Source organism: Dipodomys merriami, unplaced genomic scaffold (genome assembly GCF_024711535.1).
Source record: "Dipodomys merriami isolate MVZ:Mamm:240054 unplaced genomic scaffold, mDipMer1.0.p SCAF_8, whole genome shotgun sequence".
Lineage (NCBI taxonomy): Eukaryota > Metazoa > Chordata > Mammalia > Rodentia > Heteromyidae > Dipodomys > Dipodomys merriami.
In genome coordinates, this window is record NW_027206401.1 from 41,342,206 (window position 1) to 41,360,902 (window position 18,697).

At 36.2% G+C, this 18,697-nt stretch overlaps 1 protein-coding gene, 1 non-coding gene and 1 pseudogene across 3 annotated transcripts in view; 2 read left to right on the forward strand and 1 right to left on the reverse strand.

The window, feature by feature from the left end:
- Window positions 1-18,697, forward strand: part of Mms22l (MMS22 like, DNA repair protein) — a 102,008-nt gene that overhangs the window by 62,226 nt on the left and 21,085 nt on the right. For both annotated transcript variants that reach the window (XM_070010240.1, XM_070010241.1), the window contains exons 15-18: window positions 8,110-8,303; window positions 13,629-13,779; window positions 16,358-16,506; window positions 17,310-17,452. In XM_070010240.1, coding sequence (XP_069866341.1) covers window positions 8,110-8,303; window positions 13,629-13,779; window positions 16,358-16,506; window positions 17,310-17,452 — 637 coding nt within the window. The remainder of the gene's footprint in view (window positions 1-8,109; window positions 8,304-13,628; window positions 13,780-16,357; window positions 16,507-17,309; window positions 17,453-18,697) is intronic.
- On the forward strand, window positions 893-3,079 carry LOC138819042 (cold shock domain-containing protein E1 pseudogene; annotated as a pseudogene).
- On the reverse strand, window positions 4,419-4,491 carry Trnaa-ugc (transfer RNA alanine (anticodon UGC)). The gene has a single exon. It is a non-coding gene; the product is annotated as a tRNA-Ala (tRNA).

Below are 18,697 nucleotides of genomic sequence, written 5' to 3' on the forward strand. Positions count from 1 at the left end.
GCTACTTGGTATCTAAGAGTGTATAGTTACAAGACTGCCAGGAAGAGAAACTGAATGTTCAGGATGTATAGAATTCACCACTATGCTACAGATGCTTGATTCATTTTCCCTGTAACGCCTCCCAACTTCTAAACACATGTGTGTATATATTATTTACATACAGCAAATGCCCCTTCGAGGGTGTGAGGGTTATCATAACTTTGTGTGTGTGTGTGTGTGTGTGTGTGTGTATGTGTGTATGTGTGTGTGTTGGTCCTTGTGCTTGAATTTGGGGACTGAGCACTGTCCCTAAGCTCTTTTACTCAAGGTTAGTACTCTACCACTTGTGTCACAACTCCACTTCTGGCATTTGGGGGTGGGGGTATTAAATGGAGATAGGTGTATTACAGACTTCCTCCCTGGGCTGGCTTCTAATTGTCATCATCAGATCTTAGCCTCTTGATTGGTTAGGATTACAGTTGTGAGCCACTGGTATCTAAAAAATTACCATAACTTTTACCTTGCTTTTGGACAGCATTTATTTTTTAGGAGGTTATGGTCCACAAAATTAAGAGCAAAGAAATACTCAGCAGACCACATAACAATTTAAACACAGTAAATTATGACTCAGGACTGACTGAGAGCTTCTCTGCATGGACTGAGCTATGTAATGTATGTGCAAGAATTAAAATTTTTTTTCTTTTAAAAACTATTATCAAATCTACATACAAAAGCCTACGCATCGGGGCATGCTGCTTATGGCAGTGTTATGGAGGGGCTGCTGAGCTGTTGGGCATGAATTGTAACAGAACAGACTTTACTGCTGGAAACTGCTGCTTCAAGTCCAGATCAGCAACTTTCGAAGGAAGAATCAACAGATAATGAAAGTGCAGTATCTTTTTATCACTGCAAGATGAGCTTTGATCCAAACCTTCTCTACAACAGTGGACACAACAGGTACCCCAGTGGAACTTCAGCAGTACTGAGTGAAACTGGGATTATTGAAAAACTATTCACCTCTTAAGGATTTACTCAGTGTTCAGGACATCAAGTTAGACTTTTCTTCCACTGTTCTCAATGTAATGGCAACCCGTAGGACCAAGAAGTGTAGGAGATGATGTTAAATTTGAAGTATCATCTGACTGGTAGACTGGAAAGTCCATTGCTATTAAACTGGTAAAGATAAAACCAGAAAGCCACACTGAAGAATGAATGAATGGACAAGAGGTATTCTAACTGACCTATACCCCAAAGGTATAGATGGGAATGTTCAGCTGGAGATCAGAGACACAATAAACTTTGTAATTGATAACAAAGTTTTAAGTACTCTTAAGTACTTGAGACATTTCTGCTGTCGAAAAAGAAACAGGCTGCTCTCAGGGAGTAGTTTATGCCATAAAGTAGGCAGTTGACTATTGAAAGAGATGATGTTGTAGAAGAAATAATCGTTGACTATGGTGGATTTAAAGGTGACTAGAAACCTTACAGCCTAGAGATGATGGGGAATTGACAAGGACAGAAATGGTAAAGAATTTGATACAGATGTTGAGCTGTTGCCTCAAGGAACAGTTTGGGTTTTTGTTTTTTTTTTTTCCCTTAAGACATCAGTATTGAACATTTTGAAGGAACTATAACCAAAGTTATCCCAAAAATACCCAGTAAAAACTAGAATGACCCATTGCTAGGACTTGATTCCTAAAGAACTTCCTTGCTTGAAGGTGAACTAGCCAGGTTTAATATTTGAACAGACCAACATGACAAACTAGAATAAACAACCAACATAGAAGTTCTTCCAATTGCATTTCAATTTACTAGAGAAATGGGTATGATTGCGGCCATACAAGATGGTTTTGGCGTCATCAAAGTGTGCTGACCATGATGTTCTTCTACTCAGTGAAATGCTAGATGGGAACCAGCTTCATATTGCAGATGAAGTAGAGTTTATTGTAGTTCCTGATATGCTTTCTGCCCAAAGAAATCATGCTGTTAGGATTTAAAAACTTACTGAGGGCACGATTTCATTCCATTCGCATTCAGATCATCAATCAGTGTCTGAGCACTGCAGAAAAAGAAGCCACATTTTTCAATCCTAAAACCACTAACCCAAATAGAGGCAAAGAGGAGGCTGAGGATTGTATCATTGCTTATGATGACTGTGGGGTGAGGCTGACCATTGCTTTTTAAGCCAAAGATGTGAAAGGATCTACCTAGGAGAATCTATCAAGGAGGTAAGGTTGAACTTAGTAGAAGTGACAAACTTAGGTCTGGACAGCAGATTGCAGTTTATTTGTTATTTTGAGGTCACAATTCTAGCTCCAAATTGCTCTTGGGTTATGTGGCAACTCTGAAAGATAATTTGAGATTCACTGAAATAGCCAACTATTGGCTGTTTCCATTATAATGAATTCTCTGGTGATGTCGATAGCCTGGAACTTAGGGACATATGGTTGAATACAGCTTGTTCAAAGGCAAAGACAACAAAATCAGTGGGGAGAAAGTAAACAAACCTCACTCAGTGAATGGCATTACCGAGAAGTCTGACCTTACCATCTACTCTGGCAAAGTCATCCACCCCCTGAGGGGTGTTGATCCAGTGCGTATTGAGTACCAAGAAATGGTTGAGATTGTGGAGGAGGGTGTATATGGACCCTAAGGTTACCCATTTGGCATAGTAGGGATGGCCAACAAAGTGGAGAGTGTCAAGTTTTGGTTGTGTGTTCTGGGCACTGTCTGTGGCCTACAATATCACACCCCTGTGTAGAGCCACCATGGTGTGAAAGATCAGTTTGGCTTCATTAACTATGAAGGAGGAGATAGCAAGAGCTGTTTTTGTATGTGAAAGAAGTTCAGGATGGCATTTGCCAGTGATTGTGAATCAGTGCATGGGCAAGTGCAGTGCCTGTAATGTCTGGAGAGTCTGTGAGGGCCCCACGGCAGTAGCAGCTCCTCAGCCTGATTGATTGGTTGATAACTTAAAGAACATCACCCTGGATGATGCTAGTACTCCTCACCTAATGTTTCTTTGTCAGCCCAGGGACCAGATAACTCAATGGGATTTGGTGCAGAAACAAAAATCCATCAAGCTGTTATCATTGACTAACCACATCCACAGAGCTCATCATTAATCCACTGTGGTCAAATTGGGGGATTCTGGTGAAGGATTCTGAATATCTCCCTCTTCATCCCTCACAAAATCTGCAATACTTATTCTTTTTTTGTTATTGTGAAAATACTATACAATTACATGGTCAAGGTAATGAGTACACTTCCTTATCAAGCATTGTTGCCTCCCATGACTCCCTCCCCCCGCCCCCTGCCCCGCCAAAGTTGTAAAGTTCGTTTTTCGACATAACGACTTGTACATCTCATTGTTGCAATGGGTCCACCTGTATCCCTATTTAAACAATTGTTTTTTCCCTTCACCTCCACAAATTACACCAACATCAAATACAGTGAAAACAGGGTTATACTGTGGGGAGGGACATACAAATCAACAAAGAAATCATCTTATAAATATGTTAGAAACAATTGCATGAAAGAAAAAAACATTTGAATACTTATCTTGGGATGGCCAATATACACATGAAGAAATGCTCAACCTCTCTAGCCATAAAAGAAATGCAAATCAAAACAACATTGAGATACCACCTCACCCCAGTTAGAATGGCTATAATCAAGAACTCTAATAACAACAGATGCTGGAGGGGATGTGGACAGAAGGGAACCTTACTGCATTGTTGGTGGGAGTGTAAACTTGTTCAACCACTTTGGAAAGTAGTATGGAGGTTCCTCAAAAGACTCCACATAGAGCTCCCCTATGACCCAGCAATCTCACTTTTGGGCATTTACCCAAATGATCACAAACAAGACCATACTAAAGCTACTAGCACACCTATGTTTATTGCAGCATTATTTAGCATAGCTAAGATATGGAACCAACCCAGATGCCCCTCACTAGATCAATGGATCAAGAAAATGTGGTATATATACACAACGGAATTCTATGCAATACTTATTCTGTTGAGCTATTTCACCAGTTTTAACACCTTTGTGTTATGTTTGAAAAAATAAAGCAAAGCAAAACAAAAGAAAACCTATATGCAAAACAATATGAATAAGGGCAGTCTTAAAAGTGAGACTGCTGGATCAGGTGGCAGTTCTGTTTTTACTTATTTGAGGAACCCCCATACTGTTTTCCATGACTATTAATTTACATTTCTTTGTACCAACAGTGTGTATGGGTTCCTTTTTCTCCACGGCCTCACCAGCACTTGTTACCTTACATGTTTTCTGTTTTGTTTTGTTTTGTTTTGGCGGGGGGTCCGGTCATGGGGCCTGAACTCTGGGCCTGGGTGCTTTCCCTCAGCTCTTCAGCTCAAGGCTAGTGCTCTACCACTTGAGCCACGGCATCACTTCTGGCTTTTTTCTTTTCGCTTATGTGGTGCTGGGGAATTGAACCCAGGGCCTCATGCATGCAAGGCATGCGCTCTACCACTGAGCCACCTTCCCACCCCCTTACATGTTTTTGATGATAGCTCTTCTGAGGTGAAAGCTCATTGTGATTTTGATTTGCATTTTCCTGATGATTAATGATGTTAGCCAGATGCAGATGCTTTCTTCAGTTCTGTTGGTTATATCTTCACTCCCACCATTGTTTTCTTTGCTGTGTTTTTTCTTTTGTGTCTTTCCTTTTTAAGGGGATAGTTCTTATCAGAATGTTCTTCACCATTCCTATGGCATGAAGCAAGTAGTTTTTATAGTTTGTGGGCTTATAGGTAATCCTTGAATTAGTTTTGACTTGTTAATTTTTTTTTTAGCAGGGGTTTGATTTTGTTTTCAAATGCATTATTATTGAGGTGTTATACAGAGGGGTTGCATTTCCTTTTCTAGAGTGTCGTTTGTTCCCTTATTCTGTCCCATTCCCTCCCTCCCATCTCTAACCCACAAGTTGTATAATTCACTTTTATCTGTGTCCAGTGTGCTCCACTGCTGTACTTTTTCACCCTTTTTTTCTCAGATTATGTGCCCTCCCTCCGCTCTCCCACAGATATGCCCATGAATATACCATATATAAGATAAAAAATACAGAATCATCAGAAAAAGAAAAAAACAAATTTTAAAAAATCAAAAGGGGCCTGATTTTTAAGGGAAATAATTTCTAACACATGAAGACATCAAGAAAGTTATTTTCAAGTCGTTTAAGGATTCAGGTGGACCTGTTGCAACAAGGAGAATTACAAAATGTCATGTCAAAGCAAGCTTTACAATGTCGATGTGGGGGGGGGGTATGATTGGGTGGGGGGGAGGGGGGAGGCTGGGAAGGGAGGTGAAGGGTAAACAAAAGAGGAGGATGCAATGCTTGGTAAGAAATGTATGCATTATCCTGCCAATGTAATTGTAACCCCTCTGTACAGTATGTTCTCAAATAAAATAAAATAAAATTTAAATTAAAAAAGAAAAAGAAAGTTATTTTTCTAGATAATATTTTATAGATAATAGGTTTTAGAAAACAGAGTGGCTTATTTAGAAATAGTGAAAAATTACTTACGTTATCAAAGTATAATGAAGCAGTTATTATCTTTGAGATCAATATACTTGAAAATAGTATGATTTTACTAGGACCTCAGAGTGTACAAATGTTGATAGAGGCAGTTGAGTTAGTTGCCAAGTGAATTTTTACAGTGTATTATTTTATTATAAACTAAAGGATCTAAAAGAGTCTCTAGCCTTTAATTCCAGTTGAAAGCATCTCAGGCAGGCTTTTACAGAGAGGACATAACAGATACTTGGTTAGTGTTTATGAGATTTGTTTGCTGTGCTCTCTTTCTGTAGGCATTTGTACACAGTTTCCAGTACCTCAGGTAGGATGAAATATTGGCCCAGGATTATGCAGGATTCCAATCAATTTAAAGGGTTATAAAATTTACTTAGAATCTTTACTTCGTTGTGTGTAATAATTACGTAACAAGATGTGATTACTACCAGCATGATCATTTTGTGAAATTGCTTTAGGTACAAATTCTATGTCTTGTGTATTTCTTCCAAGTAATGTCTACTTCATACATATACATGTATAAATAATTATATGTATGTATGTATACATATAATTAAAAGCATCAAGAATACTGCATTGGAATTGGTATAATGTTTCTTAAAGTACTCATTACTTAGAATATTCTTCCTGTCAAAGGAAGAATAACATTCCATAGGTTACATCTTACTTTCTTTCTGTACAATTGATTAAAGCAAATGGAAGGATCTATCTATAGAGTTAGGTCATAACATTGATGTAGACAAAGACAAGAATAGCCTGATTTTATATTTAATAGATCATATCAATAATAGATTAATCATAAATCATAATTGCTGAAGGCATTGCTGAGATGTGTTCTTTTCCATATCACTACGAAAGATCTCTTAGTATCACCCCCTCTTTGGTGACCTCAGTTTTCTTCTGTTGAGAATAAAGGTGTCTAAATTTTTTATATAATTAAGTGGAAAAAGCAATTAGATGGTGAATCAAAATTGAAGGCGGAAGCTGGGTCTGGTGGCTCAAATTGGTATCCTACTTGGTAGGTGGAGATCAAGAGATTATGGTTCAAGGTCAGCCTGGGCAAAAGAGTATATTAGATTCCATCTCAATCAGTGGCAGAAAACATGGGTAAGATGGTAGTCCAGGCTAGGTCCTGGTCATAAAGCAAAACCCCATCTTGAAAATAGTCAATCCCAAAGGGGCTGACAGAGTAGCTCAACTGGTAGAATACCTGTGTAGCTAGCAAGAATCCCTGAATCAAACACCAGCGTGGGCAAAAAAAAAAAAAAAGAAAAGAAAAAGAAAAATTGAAGGCATCATGAAATTACCTTTTATTAGTTGGATTAAAAGCAACTTTTTATTGCTTATCTCCTATGTGAAAATGATAAATGACCTTTTATTGGACCAATGTACTATGATTTTGTATACTAGCACAAGGTCAATATCTTTTCTTTTTCTTTTTTCTATTATCAAGGTGATGTATAGAGAGGTTGCAGTTACATAACTAAGGTATAAGTACATTTCTTGTCAAACTTGTTACCCCTTCCCTCATTTTTCTCCTACTTTCCCTCCCCCTGAGGCCCACCCCCACGTTTTGTACAGATCATTTCCAACATACTGTCTTGTGTATGTCGCTGTTGCATGAGTTCCCCCCTTGTCCGTTGTCTCACCATTCTGTTGTTCCCTTTCTCTTCCCTAATTCAGATAAACATATATGCAATACCAGCGTACCAAAATCAAATACAGTGACAGCAGGGGATATACCATAGGGGGAAAACGATACAAAAGAAACAAAAAAAATCACATAGTACATTAAAAACAAAGAAAAACCTATTGTGTCTGTTTTGGAGTTCATTTCACTTAGCATCACCTTATATGGTCATATGTACATAGCTGTTGAGCTGTTCTGCTTGTCTGATAAGATAATTGTAGACATATACTAATTATTGCAAATAAGGGAAACCATGGGACCGATGTTATGTTCTATAGTTAAGATATGGAACCAACTCAGATGCCCCTCAGTAGATGAACGGATCAAGAAAATGTCACACATACACACACACAAAATAGAATTCTATGAGGAAGAATGACACCACCCCATTTGTTAGGAAATGGAAAAACTTGGGGAAAAAATCATATATCTTTTCTATGAAAGGAAAAAAAATAGTTTAAAACACCTCACATAGCCAGATGTACTTACCTCCCTCCTAGTACATCTGTGTCCTAAAGCTCTCAGGAGAAAATGGTTTGAAGAATTGTTTTCATGTCTACATTGTGAGTAAAATCACTTGTCATACATGAGTTGCAAAATGCAGACCTTCATTCTGAAGCTGCCTGTTTCTCATTTGGATCTGACATATTAAAAAGCATATAATTAATGGTTGACATTAGTAATTAACATTAACTTTATGGTGCTTAATATGCCATCATTCATCCATCAAATAAGCAGAAATGCATTATGTCTTGGTGTAAAGGTTTTAATTATATGAAATGGTCTTTCAGCTTTCATGATATAAATGAAAAAAGGCAAAAATGTATTTAAAGAAGATCTCTGTAAGCATTTCTTCGGTGCTAGCTGTATTTTTATTTCTTTTTAGGAGTATTCATCAACAATTGTGTCAAGAACTTCAAAGGGAGAATGTGGACCTAATTACACAGACTTCATTATCGGCTAAAGAGCGCCACCTTGCTGCAATCGCCAGTGTATTGTGGAAACATTTCTTCTCATTCTTAAAGAGTCAGAGAATGGCACAGATTGTGCCACTCTCTCAACTTGCAGATGCAGCTGCAGGTCAGCATTAATTGTTAATTTGCCACTTTCTCTTTTTTGCAAACTCCAATATTTTCCTATGTCTTCTTGGTAACAAACTTTTGCTTTATAACAGCATAATAAACATTTGGCAGCCAGAAAAAGTGAAACAAATCTTGTATTTTGAAATTGGGTTCCCTTGGCCTACTTATTATTAGAAATTGATTATTGCTAAAAGGAAAGACAATTGTTAATTTAAAAATTCTGAATATAAACTTTTCTTAGGCACAAACATATTTGAAAGTTAAGTAACAATTATGTCTAGGTTTAAGTAGTGTATTTTCAAATGTATGAGAAGCTATATAGATATGAGTAAAAGCATACAGAGTGAGTTGTACTTTAACACCAAGAGTTATTACATCAGAATGAGATTGAATATGTAAAATGTTAATTTTTTGACTTTACTAGGTTTGATTTTATATTGTAATTCCTACTTAATTTGATTATTGACCTAAACAAATGTCTCTAGGCCCTATGTATCTATGAATCCTATGAAATCATAGGCAAGATTTTGAGTATATGAGTGTATATTCAGTTTTATAAGAAAAGACTACCTGTTCTCAAATAGATACTATGCCAAAAACATATTTTTAAAAGTACAATTCATAATGATTACTATAGATATTTAAGTAAAATTTAAAGTTATTTTGTATTTGAATGTAATGTTTTAAAGAAGTCTAAGATCTAAATTATTAGTATTTATTTTACTCTGGTATGAATGAGGAAAGCTGAGACAAAAAACAGCTGCTTAAAAGGATGCATGAGCTTGGTACTCAATCCTAGCTACTCATATGAGATCTGAGGATTGCAGTTTGAATCCAGCCTGGGAAGGAAAGTCTGTGAGACTCTGATTTCTAGTTAACTATCAAAAAAAGAAAAGAAAAGTTGGAATTAGAGCTATGGCTCAAGTGGTCAACTGCTAGCCTTGAGGGGAGGGAAAAAAAGCTCAGGGACAGTGCCCAATATCTGAATTCAAACCCTAGCACCAGCCACCCTTCCCCTCCCCCCCCCACTCCCCTTGGTGGTAAAGTACTTCTCACTCTATATGCTTTTACTCATATCTATACAGTTTCTCATACATTTGAAAATACACTACTTAAACCTAGACATAATTGTTACTTAACTTTCAAATATGTTTGTGCCTAAGAAAAGTTTATGTATTCAGAATTTTTAAATTAACAACTGTCTTTCCTCCGACTGTTGAATGATAAAAACTTAAGACAATCTTGAATTCTGGCAGTACTTGTATAATTAAGATTTTAGGTGGGAGGATTGTAGAGCGGCAATGGTTTTCAAATACTATAATCCTGAAAGTAAGCATTGATATTCAACAAGTTGACGTCTCTGATAGCTAATGTGATTTACTTTTCTAACATTTATTATCCCAAATTGAGTCAACCAACAGAAATAGCATTGCAACAATTTATCAGTGATCTATTAGAGTCTGAAAATACATGGAGCATACATACAAAGCAACATGTGTGGTTTTTTATTTGATTGGAAATACTTAATAGCTTAGGAGAAGATGATTTCTTTCACTTAAAAAAAAAATCACCAAATACTCCTATAGGCATTGAGAATATACTTAGAAAAAAAAAGAACAAGAATCCTATTCTCATAAAGATTATAGTCTAGTGGGGGAGGTGACCAAAAGCAAGTAAGACTTTTAAATGTTTAATGTTATATGGTGATAAATGCTATGGAAAACTATGAAAATACAGAAGATGAAGATGAGGGTGGGGAAAGCCAGAGATGGATTGCAATTTTAAGTAGAGCAGTCAGGTCAGCCTATGTATGTAACAATTGAGCAATAACCTAAAGGAGGTAAGAGACCATGTTATACAGAAATCTGTAGGCAAGAGTGTGTCTGGCATGTTTGATGAACTAGATAGAGTGGTATGGAGAATGAACAACACAATCGCACATTGAATAGCTAGTTTGTACTGGGCCTTGTAAAGACTTTTGCTTTTCCTTTGATATTAGAAACTGTTAGTAAAATTTGAGCAGAGGTTTGATGTGATTCTTCTAGCTTTCAATGGACACAGGAAAGAAATAGGGAGGCAAGTAATGGAATTGTGCCACAACCTAGAAATGAGTAGCTTGGGTCAAAGTGGTAGCTTTGTACTAAGGTGATCAGTGTTCAGATTTGAAGCTACAGAAAGTTTCTTAATGGTAATGCTAGCAATTTGCTAAGTAGGTTTGGCGAAGTAACAAAATAGTTGCCTGAGAAGAGTATAAAGAAAGATAACTAGCTATTTGCTGAAGGAACAGATTTTGTGAAAGGAAACTAAGATTTTTGTTGGTGGTCATGGTGGTTGTGGTTGTAAGCCAGGGCCTGGACACTGTCCCTGAGCTCTTTTTCACTTAAGGGTATGCTCTAACATTTTGAGCCATAGCACCACTTCTGATTTGCTGTTGAAAACTAAGATTTTTATTTTGAACATTTTGAAAGATCTCTATTAAATCGGAAGTTGGATAATAAGCCTAGGCTTCCAAGAAGAGGTCAAAGTTGGAAATTTAAATTTGGAAACAGTTCATAATATACACAGTCCTTTAAAAGCTATGGAGCTGGATGGAATAGCAATCGTATGGTATGTGGAAAGAAAAGTTTGAGCAATTGGTCCAGAGAGTATTTCATGTAGTATCTGTAGAATAAGGAGAAACCGGTCAGGAGACTAAAAGGGAATGCAGGGTAACAGAAACCCAAGTTAAATTTGTTGCACTGGAAACGAAGAAGTGAATCGTATAACAACGAAAACACTGCTGATGGGTCCAGTAAAATAGAACTGACTTTAACAAGAGGGATGTCTCACTGGTAACATTTTATGCAGTGGGGAATCAGTGATTGGAGATGATTCAAAAGAAAGTTTGAAAAGAATTACAGACTGTAAATGTGAATACATCTTTTTAAATATCACTGTTTAAGGAAAATAGAGATATGGCCAGGTATGATGGTATATACCTGTTATCCCAACACTTGGAAGGCTAAGCAAGGGAGATCATAGCCAGCCTGGGCTACATATATGTAATGAGACCCTGTTTCCAAAAAGGAAGGAAGGGAAGGAAGAAAGAAAAGAAGGAAAGAGCTAGAGGTATCAGCTAGAAAAGTGCTTGTTTTTGTTTTTAGGTAATATTGGAGACATTTCAGTATGTTGATACTGCCTATAGTAGTGTTTCATACTGAAGGAAAAATTGATGATCCAGAAAGTACTTGTTTTAGTGCTAAGAGGAAATAGTCTCCCACAGAAGACCCTACATAAAAAAGTAAAGATACAGGCCAAGCACAGTGACTCACGACTGTAGCTATTAGGGAGATTTTCGGTTGGTGGATAGCCTGGGTGAAAAGTTAATGAGACCTTTTCTCAGCCAGTTTGTTGACTACACTTGTCATTCAAGCTGTGAAGGAGAAATAAATGGGAGGATCACAATGTAGGTTAACCCCAGGAAACAATGTGATATCCTATTCAAAAAGTAAAGGTAACTAAAAAGTTCTGGTAAGCACTGAGTTCAAAACCTCTCTTCCAGAGGCACTGTAGCTCGAATGGTAGAGCACTCACCTTGAGCTGAAGAGCCTAGCGACAGCGTCCAGGCCCAGAGTTCAAGCCGGAGGACTGACAAAAAAAAAACAACACACACACACAAAAAACCTCTCTTCCCACCCCAGTCCTGGGGGAGAGAGGGAGGAAAGGAAAAGATGCAGAAACACCCAGTGTAAGACTCTTGTCGAGTGGTTGGAGGACAGTGTGAGAAGTAGCAGCCACCGTTTGAAAGAGCTGCATAGGAAGTAGTGGTTTATATAAACAACTGACTGACAAACAAAAGTTAATCTAGTACAGATTGGAGAAAATCATGACATGAAATATATTTACTTAATATAGTTAACTAAATTCCAGCTTGTAGACTTTGTGGGTTCTAAAGAAAGTAAGATGTTGTTGATTGTGAGTGATCACTATTGTTATAGAAGATACTGTTTCTAAGAAGATATTGTTTTCTAAGATGGAGTGAATTGTTCCCTAGTGGCAAGTGACAAGTAACTTAAAGAAGAAATGGGGGCTGGGAAATTGGCTCAGTGGTAGAGCGCTTGCCTTGCATGCATGAGGCCCTGGGTTCAATTCCTCAGCACCACATAAGCAGAAAAAAAAAAAGCCGGAAGTAGCTGTGACTCAAGTGGTAGAGCGCTAGCCTTGAGCTGAAGAGCTGAGGGACAGCGCCCAGGCCCAGAGTTCAGGCCCCACAACTGGGGGTCCAAAAAAAAAGAAATGGATGCAGGAACTATTTTTTTAAATATAATTTTATTGTTATGATGAAGATGTTGTACAGAGGGGTTGCCACTTTATAAGTCAGGTAATGAGTACATTTCTTTTTCTGGACAATGTCACCGCTTCCTTTGCTTTCTCACAGTTTCCCCTTCCTGTCCCTGCCCACATGTTGCATAGTTCATTTTTCACAAAGTGTATACCGAATACCATGACTGCCTCTGTTCATTCTTCCTCCCTCCATTTCTGCACCCTTTCTTTGTCTCTGCAAAAAGACTTTTTAAAAAAGCAAAACAAACACTACCATCATCACTACCACCACCAGCACTACCAACAACAACCAGAAGTATGTATTACAACATAAATTCTAGAATTCTTTAATGTCAAAAGGAGTTAAACCATTGGGTTTCTCCCATAAGAAATCTTCTTTAATATAATTTTTTCCAAGTCTTCCCATTTCCTAAAAAATGGGGCGATGTCATTCTGAAAATGAACTTTACAACTTGGAGTAGGGAGGAGACTTGGGGAGGTGGGAAGTGGAAGGATAGGGGAAAAACAAAGGAGGAGGTAACAATGCTCAATAGGAAATATACTCATTACCTTGCTCATGTAATTGTAATCCCTTTGTACAGTATTTTTACAATAAAAAGCATATTTAAAAAAAAAGAAATTTTCTTTTAGTCTGACAGTTCATGTATGAATGCCTAGAATCCTGTGTAAGTTATCGTGTCCAGAAAACATGCACCATTTGTCTCTCTGAGTTTGGCTTACCTCACTTAACATGATTTGTTCTAGGTCCATCCATTTCCCTGCAAATGACATAATATTCTTTCTAATGGATGAATAAAGTTCCATTGTATATGTGTACCACATTTCTTTTGGATCTAGTCATCTATTGGAGGGCATCTGGGCTGTTTTCATAACTTGGCTTTTGTAAATAGTGCAGCAGTGAACATGGATGTGCAAGTATCTATACTATATCCTGACTTGTAGTACTCTGGGGAGACACTAAAAATTTCTCACTTTAAGCTTGTCTCAACTTTAAATCTAGATTTCACTTTGCTAGCAGCGGATATGCCAAGCACGGCCCCGTCTGATCTGCAGCCGCAGCCAGTTATATCAATAATTCAGCTTTTTGGTTGGGATGATATCATATGTCCTCAAATTGTAACAAGATACTTAAGTCATGTGCTACAAAATAGGTATGTGCCTTTATTCCAGATGTACACATTAATGCAAGCTCTTGATAGATCAGTACCCTGGCAAGGTTAAAAAAAAAATCTCAAATGGAAACTGATCTTTGGTATACATACTCACAGTAAGGTGGTCTTATTTTGTTTTTAAGTATATCAACATTTTGACAATTGTAAGAATGCTAATTTTTGTTCCATGACTTCCTCTCTTCCTTCTCAGTCTTTTCTTTCCCCTCCACATCTCTATACTACCATCCCTTTCTATTCTTCTCTTCTCCCTTCCTATTCCTTCTCCTCTTCTCCCTCCTCTTCCTTCTTCTCTTTTCTTTTCTCCTTTCCTTCTTTCCTTCCTTCCCCCCTCCTTGCTTCCTTTCCTTCTCTTTCATCTTTTTTCTATCTTCCTTCCTTTTTTCTTTCTTTTACTTTCTCTTTTTCTCTCTTTGTCTCTCTGTGTATGGCAAATTTTGCTAAGGAAAGCTTCTGAAAACTGTTTTATTCTGATTCTGAACTAAACTTTTTATACTCTCTACTGTGATTACTGTGATGGCTATCACATACTTATTATTTCTGAATCTGTAAGACACTGGTATATATAGAGTTAATAACGTTCTCTTACAGCTAGAATTTTTGTTAAAGATTTAATTCTTATGCGATCATGAAAAAAAAGACTTTACCTGAACAGTGGCTTCCTTATGTCTAAATATCTCCTGCCATATTACATAAAAGTTCTGAAGAGCCAGGTGTTGGTGGCTCACGCCTGTAATCCTAGCTACTCAGGAGGCAGAGATCTGAGGATGGAGGTTCAAAGCCAGCCAAGCAAGAAAGTCCGTGAGACTCTTATCTCCAATAAACCACCAGAAAACCTGAAGTGGAACTGTGGCTCACGTGGTTGAGCACAAGTCTTGAGCTGAAAAGCTGAGGGACAGCGCCCAGGCCCAGAGTTCAAGACAAAAAAAATAGTTCTGAAGAAACAAAGTTGTAATAGAAATAATGTGGAATGATCAGGAAGATTTGAGTAAGATCAAGGTGTTGGGAAATAGAATAAATATTCATGAGAGTATGGTGTAGTTCTTGTATCAATGAAAATGAAGAAAGATGCTCTTTGTTGAGTATTTCTTTACCTAAGAAGGTTGTCTGTTCATTCAGCTTTTAGTTAAAAAGTAAGGGATTTTATTTGCACTTGGTATTGCTTTAGAATCTCTTCTGGCTTGCACGTCCTATAATAATGAAAATTTATATTAGTTATAAAATATGTTTTAAAATTGGAAATAATTTATTTAAGTAAAATAACAATGAACATTTATATTAGTTAATAAGTATTTTAAAATTGGAAATAATTTGTTATGTAAAATTGATTTATATCACAAAAGTTTTACATGGCTTTGAAAAAGTTATGCAGCTTTAATAGATGACAAATCTGTGTTCTTTAGTATTGATTACTTTTTTTTCTTTTTTCTTTCTTTTTTTTTTGTTGTTGTTGTTGGTAGTGGGGCTTGAACTCTGGGCCTGGGCACTGTCCCTCAGCTCTTCAGTTCAAGGCTAGTGTTCTACCACTTGAGCCATAGTGCCACTCCGAGTATTGACTACTTTTTTATGGCAACTGTTATTCAAGGTATTTCAAAACAGCATTTATAAAATTGTGACATACATACTTTTTTTTTCAGTTTTGTGTATATTAAGGTTAAGAAAATCTGCATTGTTAGCTGGGTACCAGTGACTCAAGCTGTATTCCTATCTTCTCAGGAGGCTGAGATCTGAGGACCATGGTTCAAAGCCAGCTCAGGCAGGAAAGTTCATGAGATTCTTATCTTTAATAAACTACCAAAAAAGCTGGAAGTAGAGCTATAGTTCAAGTGGTACAATGCTAGCCTTGAGCAAAAGAAGTTCAGGGACAGCACCTAGTCCCTGAATTCAAGCCATAGGACTAACAAAAGAAAACAAGAAAGCAAATCTTCATCTCCACTTCCATTTATAAAGAGATTAGCAATGATGAGATCTAGCCAGGCATTTGGCCTCATGGAAACAACTTTTTTATAATTTATGAATGACCTTAATCTGGAATCCGGTGGGAGGGAATCCTTCACACTGAAAACCTGTGGGATGGAGGAGCAAAAAAAAAAAAAGAGGATCAGGAGACACATGTAGAAATACCTTCTGTTTTTGCAGGGTTTGTTTTGTTTTAAACCCACATGGTCATGACTTCTCTTTAATTATTCCAAGGCCCATTACTTTGTTTTGTTTTACTTTGTTTTTATCTGTGTGCCACTTCATTGTTATGTTACCTTGTTAACTACGTGCTTTTTCCCATTCTCATTTTAACTGTATTCATTGTTAATCATTCCCTTGTCATAAACTCAATCATAAGTGAGAAACACAAAATTAAAAATTAGAACATTACAAACAAAAACTAGAATTTCTGTTATGTGTCTTTTGCTGTATGTCTGAAATGCTCATTTTCAGCAGTGCACATCTGCATTAGTGTGTTTATTGGAAAGTAAGTGAGGTAAGGGATTGTATCTGTTAGAATATATTTCTTTAATCTCAGACTATATTGCCATTAAAAATATTTATCAACTTGTTTTTACAGCACATTATGTGAAACAATTTTTCATTCAGGCTATGTACCTTTTCAATCTTTAACTGTAAGATCATGGATCCGTTGTGTTTTGCAAATGTATACGAAAAACTCTGAGCCTGATGATATATTTATTGATATAAACCCTGAACAGTCAGTTGGTAAGTAAGTGTTGCATACTTTCTGTTTGGCTAGGCATGAAAAGCTTTGTGTTTATTGTAGAGCTTTTTATTCTATAAAGTAAAAGAAAATATATTAAATGTACTTATATTAAATGTAAATGAATATAAACAGAATTTCTGTCAATTTGTAACCTGTTCTCTTTCTTGATATTCAATTGTAACTGTATAATTCTATTTTATGAAAATAAAAGAAAAAGAACTTATTTTCTTGGAAATTTCTTAGGTGAAAAGCTTTTATTGTGTGTGTGCATATGTGCATACTACTGAAAACATATACAAAAAAGCAGAAGTCTGCAATAAATATCCACATATAGTACCATCAACTCCCTAAAAAGCATCCAACTGTAAACATTTTTCTCCCATTTTAAAAACTTAGATATTTTGCATTCTGTCTTAGTATAAGTCATTGACTGATGCTGATACTTATTTGTTAATACCTTAGACAGTTAATGTTTTCTTTAGAATGTGCCTTTTCCTAAAGCTGTGATGTATGGGAATTTGTAAACTTTAGGAAACCTGGCCTAAAAATATGCTTTAAATTTTCTGTAATATCTTGCTGCATCATTTGCTTTCCATGAGTAATTTTGGGGGCTAAGTTATTCATAAGTGAAAGAAACTAAATTTAGCCTTCAATTTGTGAAAATATAAATTTTCAAAGAAAACATTATAAATGAAGAATCCTGTATATTCATTGTTCCTCACATATGTATGTACAGTATTTATAAAACTTTCTGTTGTGTGATTTTTACATAATAAACATTCATCTTATTTTATTTTAACAGTAAAAGAATATATGGAACAATTGACAGAGCTGACAAGGTTACTGTTTAAACTCCCAGAAGTAAAGACTATTTTCTCAAAGTCTCAAGTTGAATATTTGCCCGTCCCTGAAGACCCTAAAAAAGCACTTATTCATTTCTTTGAGGTATTGCTCATATATTTCTATTATTGTCTGGATGCAGTTACAATTATTTTTCAGAGAATCTTGAAATGTTTTAATCTTTTTCTATAAAATAAACTGTTTTAATGTGAATTGTATTATTGGTTGCCTGCTATTATAAAATTCTGCAAGAAAAATAGGAATCTAAGGGTCTAGAGTAGTTTGTTCCTAATGATGGCAGAAAATTTAGGTTTAATCAAGAATTAATAAAACTAAGGAATACTGAATAAAAACTTTGTTCCAAACACAACGAAAATTTTATGACTATCATACTCTGACATTGCTGGATAACAATGTTCTTTAGATAGCCAGGAAGTAAATTTAGTTGTGCAGGCTTCACAATAACTCCAGCTGAATATTTACCAGCCTAACTCTAGCAAACACTAAGCACAAGCACCAGCTACTTCATTGGATGCATGGCTAGAGTTTTAACATTTTACCCATTTGTTTTTATTTTTCTTCAAAATAAATAGCCCCATTCTAATTTTTGTTTTTAGTGACTAAAGAAATAAAAGTTGTATAATAGCATTAGTTTTATGAGCCAGTTGAGGTTGTTAATGTGCCTGGATTAATGTTTTTTGTTGTTGGTTTTGTCTTTGGTTTATTTTTCCAGAGGAATCAGTATTAACTTCTATGAAGACAATTATAACAATCAACCATTTCCATAATGTTAACTCAAGATAAAGTACAGGGGTCCAACAACTAAATACGTCCTAAAAGCCTTAATGATACTTATTAATATACAGATGTAAAATACACATTTCTGTTGACTGTTTTACTTAGTTGTTGACTGAATCTCAACCCACAATTCTGAATTGGTAAGGGAAATAGAAGTCAAGCTTTCCATTAGTTTTCAAAGTCTTTTCTAGCTCATATTAATTTATTTTATCACCAAACCTTAATTGTTTTGTTTTTTCTAAATGCTAGATACTGAAGAGATTTAAAGCCCTACCAAGGAAAAAGTCCTATTTAGGACTTCTTAGAGGTTAAAAAAAAAGTCGTAGATCTCAGAGAACTTTTTTACTTGTGTGAGAATATAAGACATATACAAAGGTTAAACTCACAATACAAGGCATTTTATCCTTAGTGCCAATTGGTTGGTAAATTAACCAATAGGTAAAGAATTCAGAGCATCCTGGCATACGATGTTGAGAATTTATCCTGGGAAAAATATGAAAGTTGTTAAGTAAGTCTGATTTTATCAAAGTACTTTTTATGAAAATCAATCAC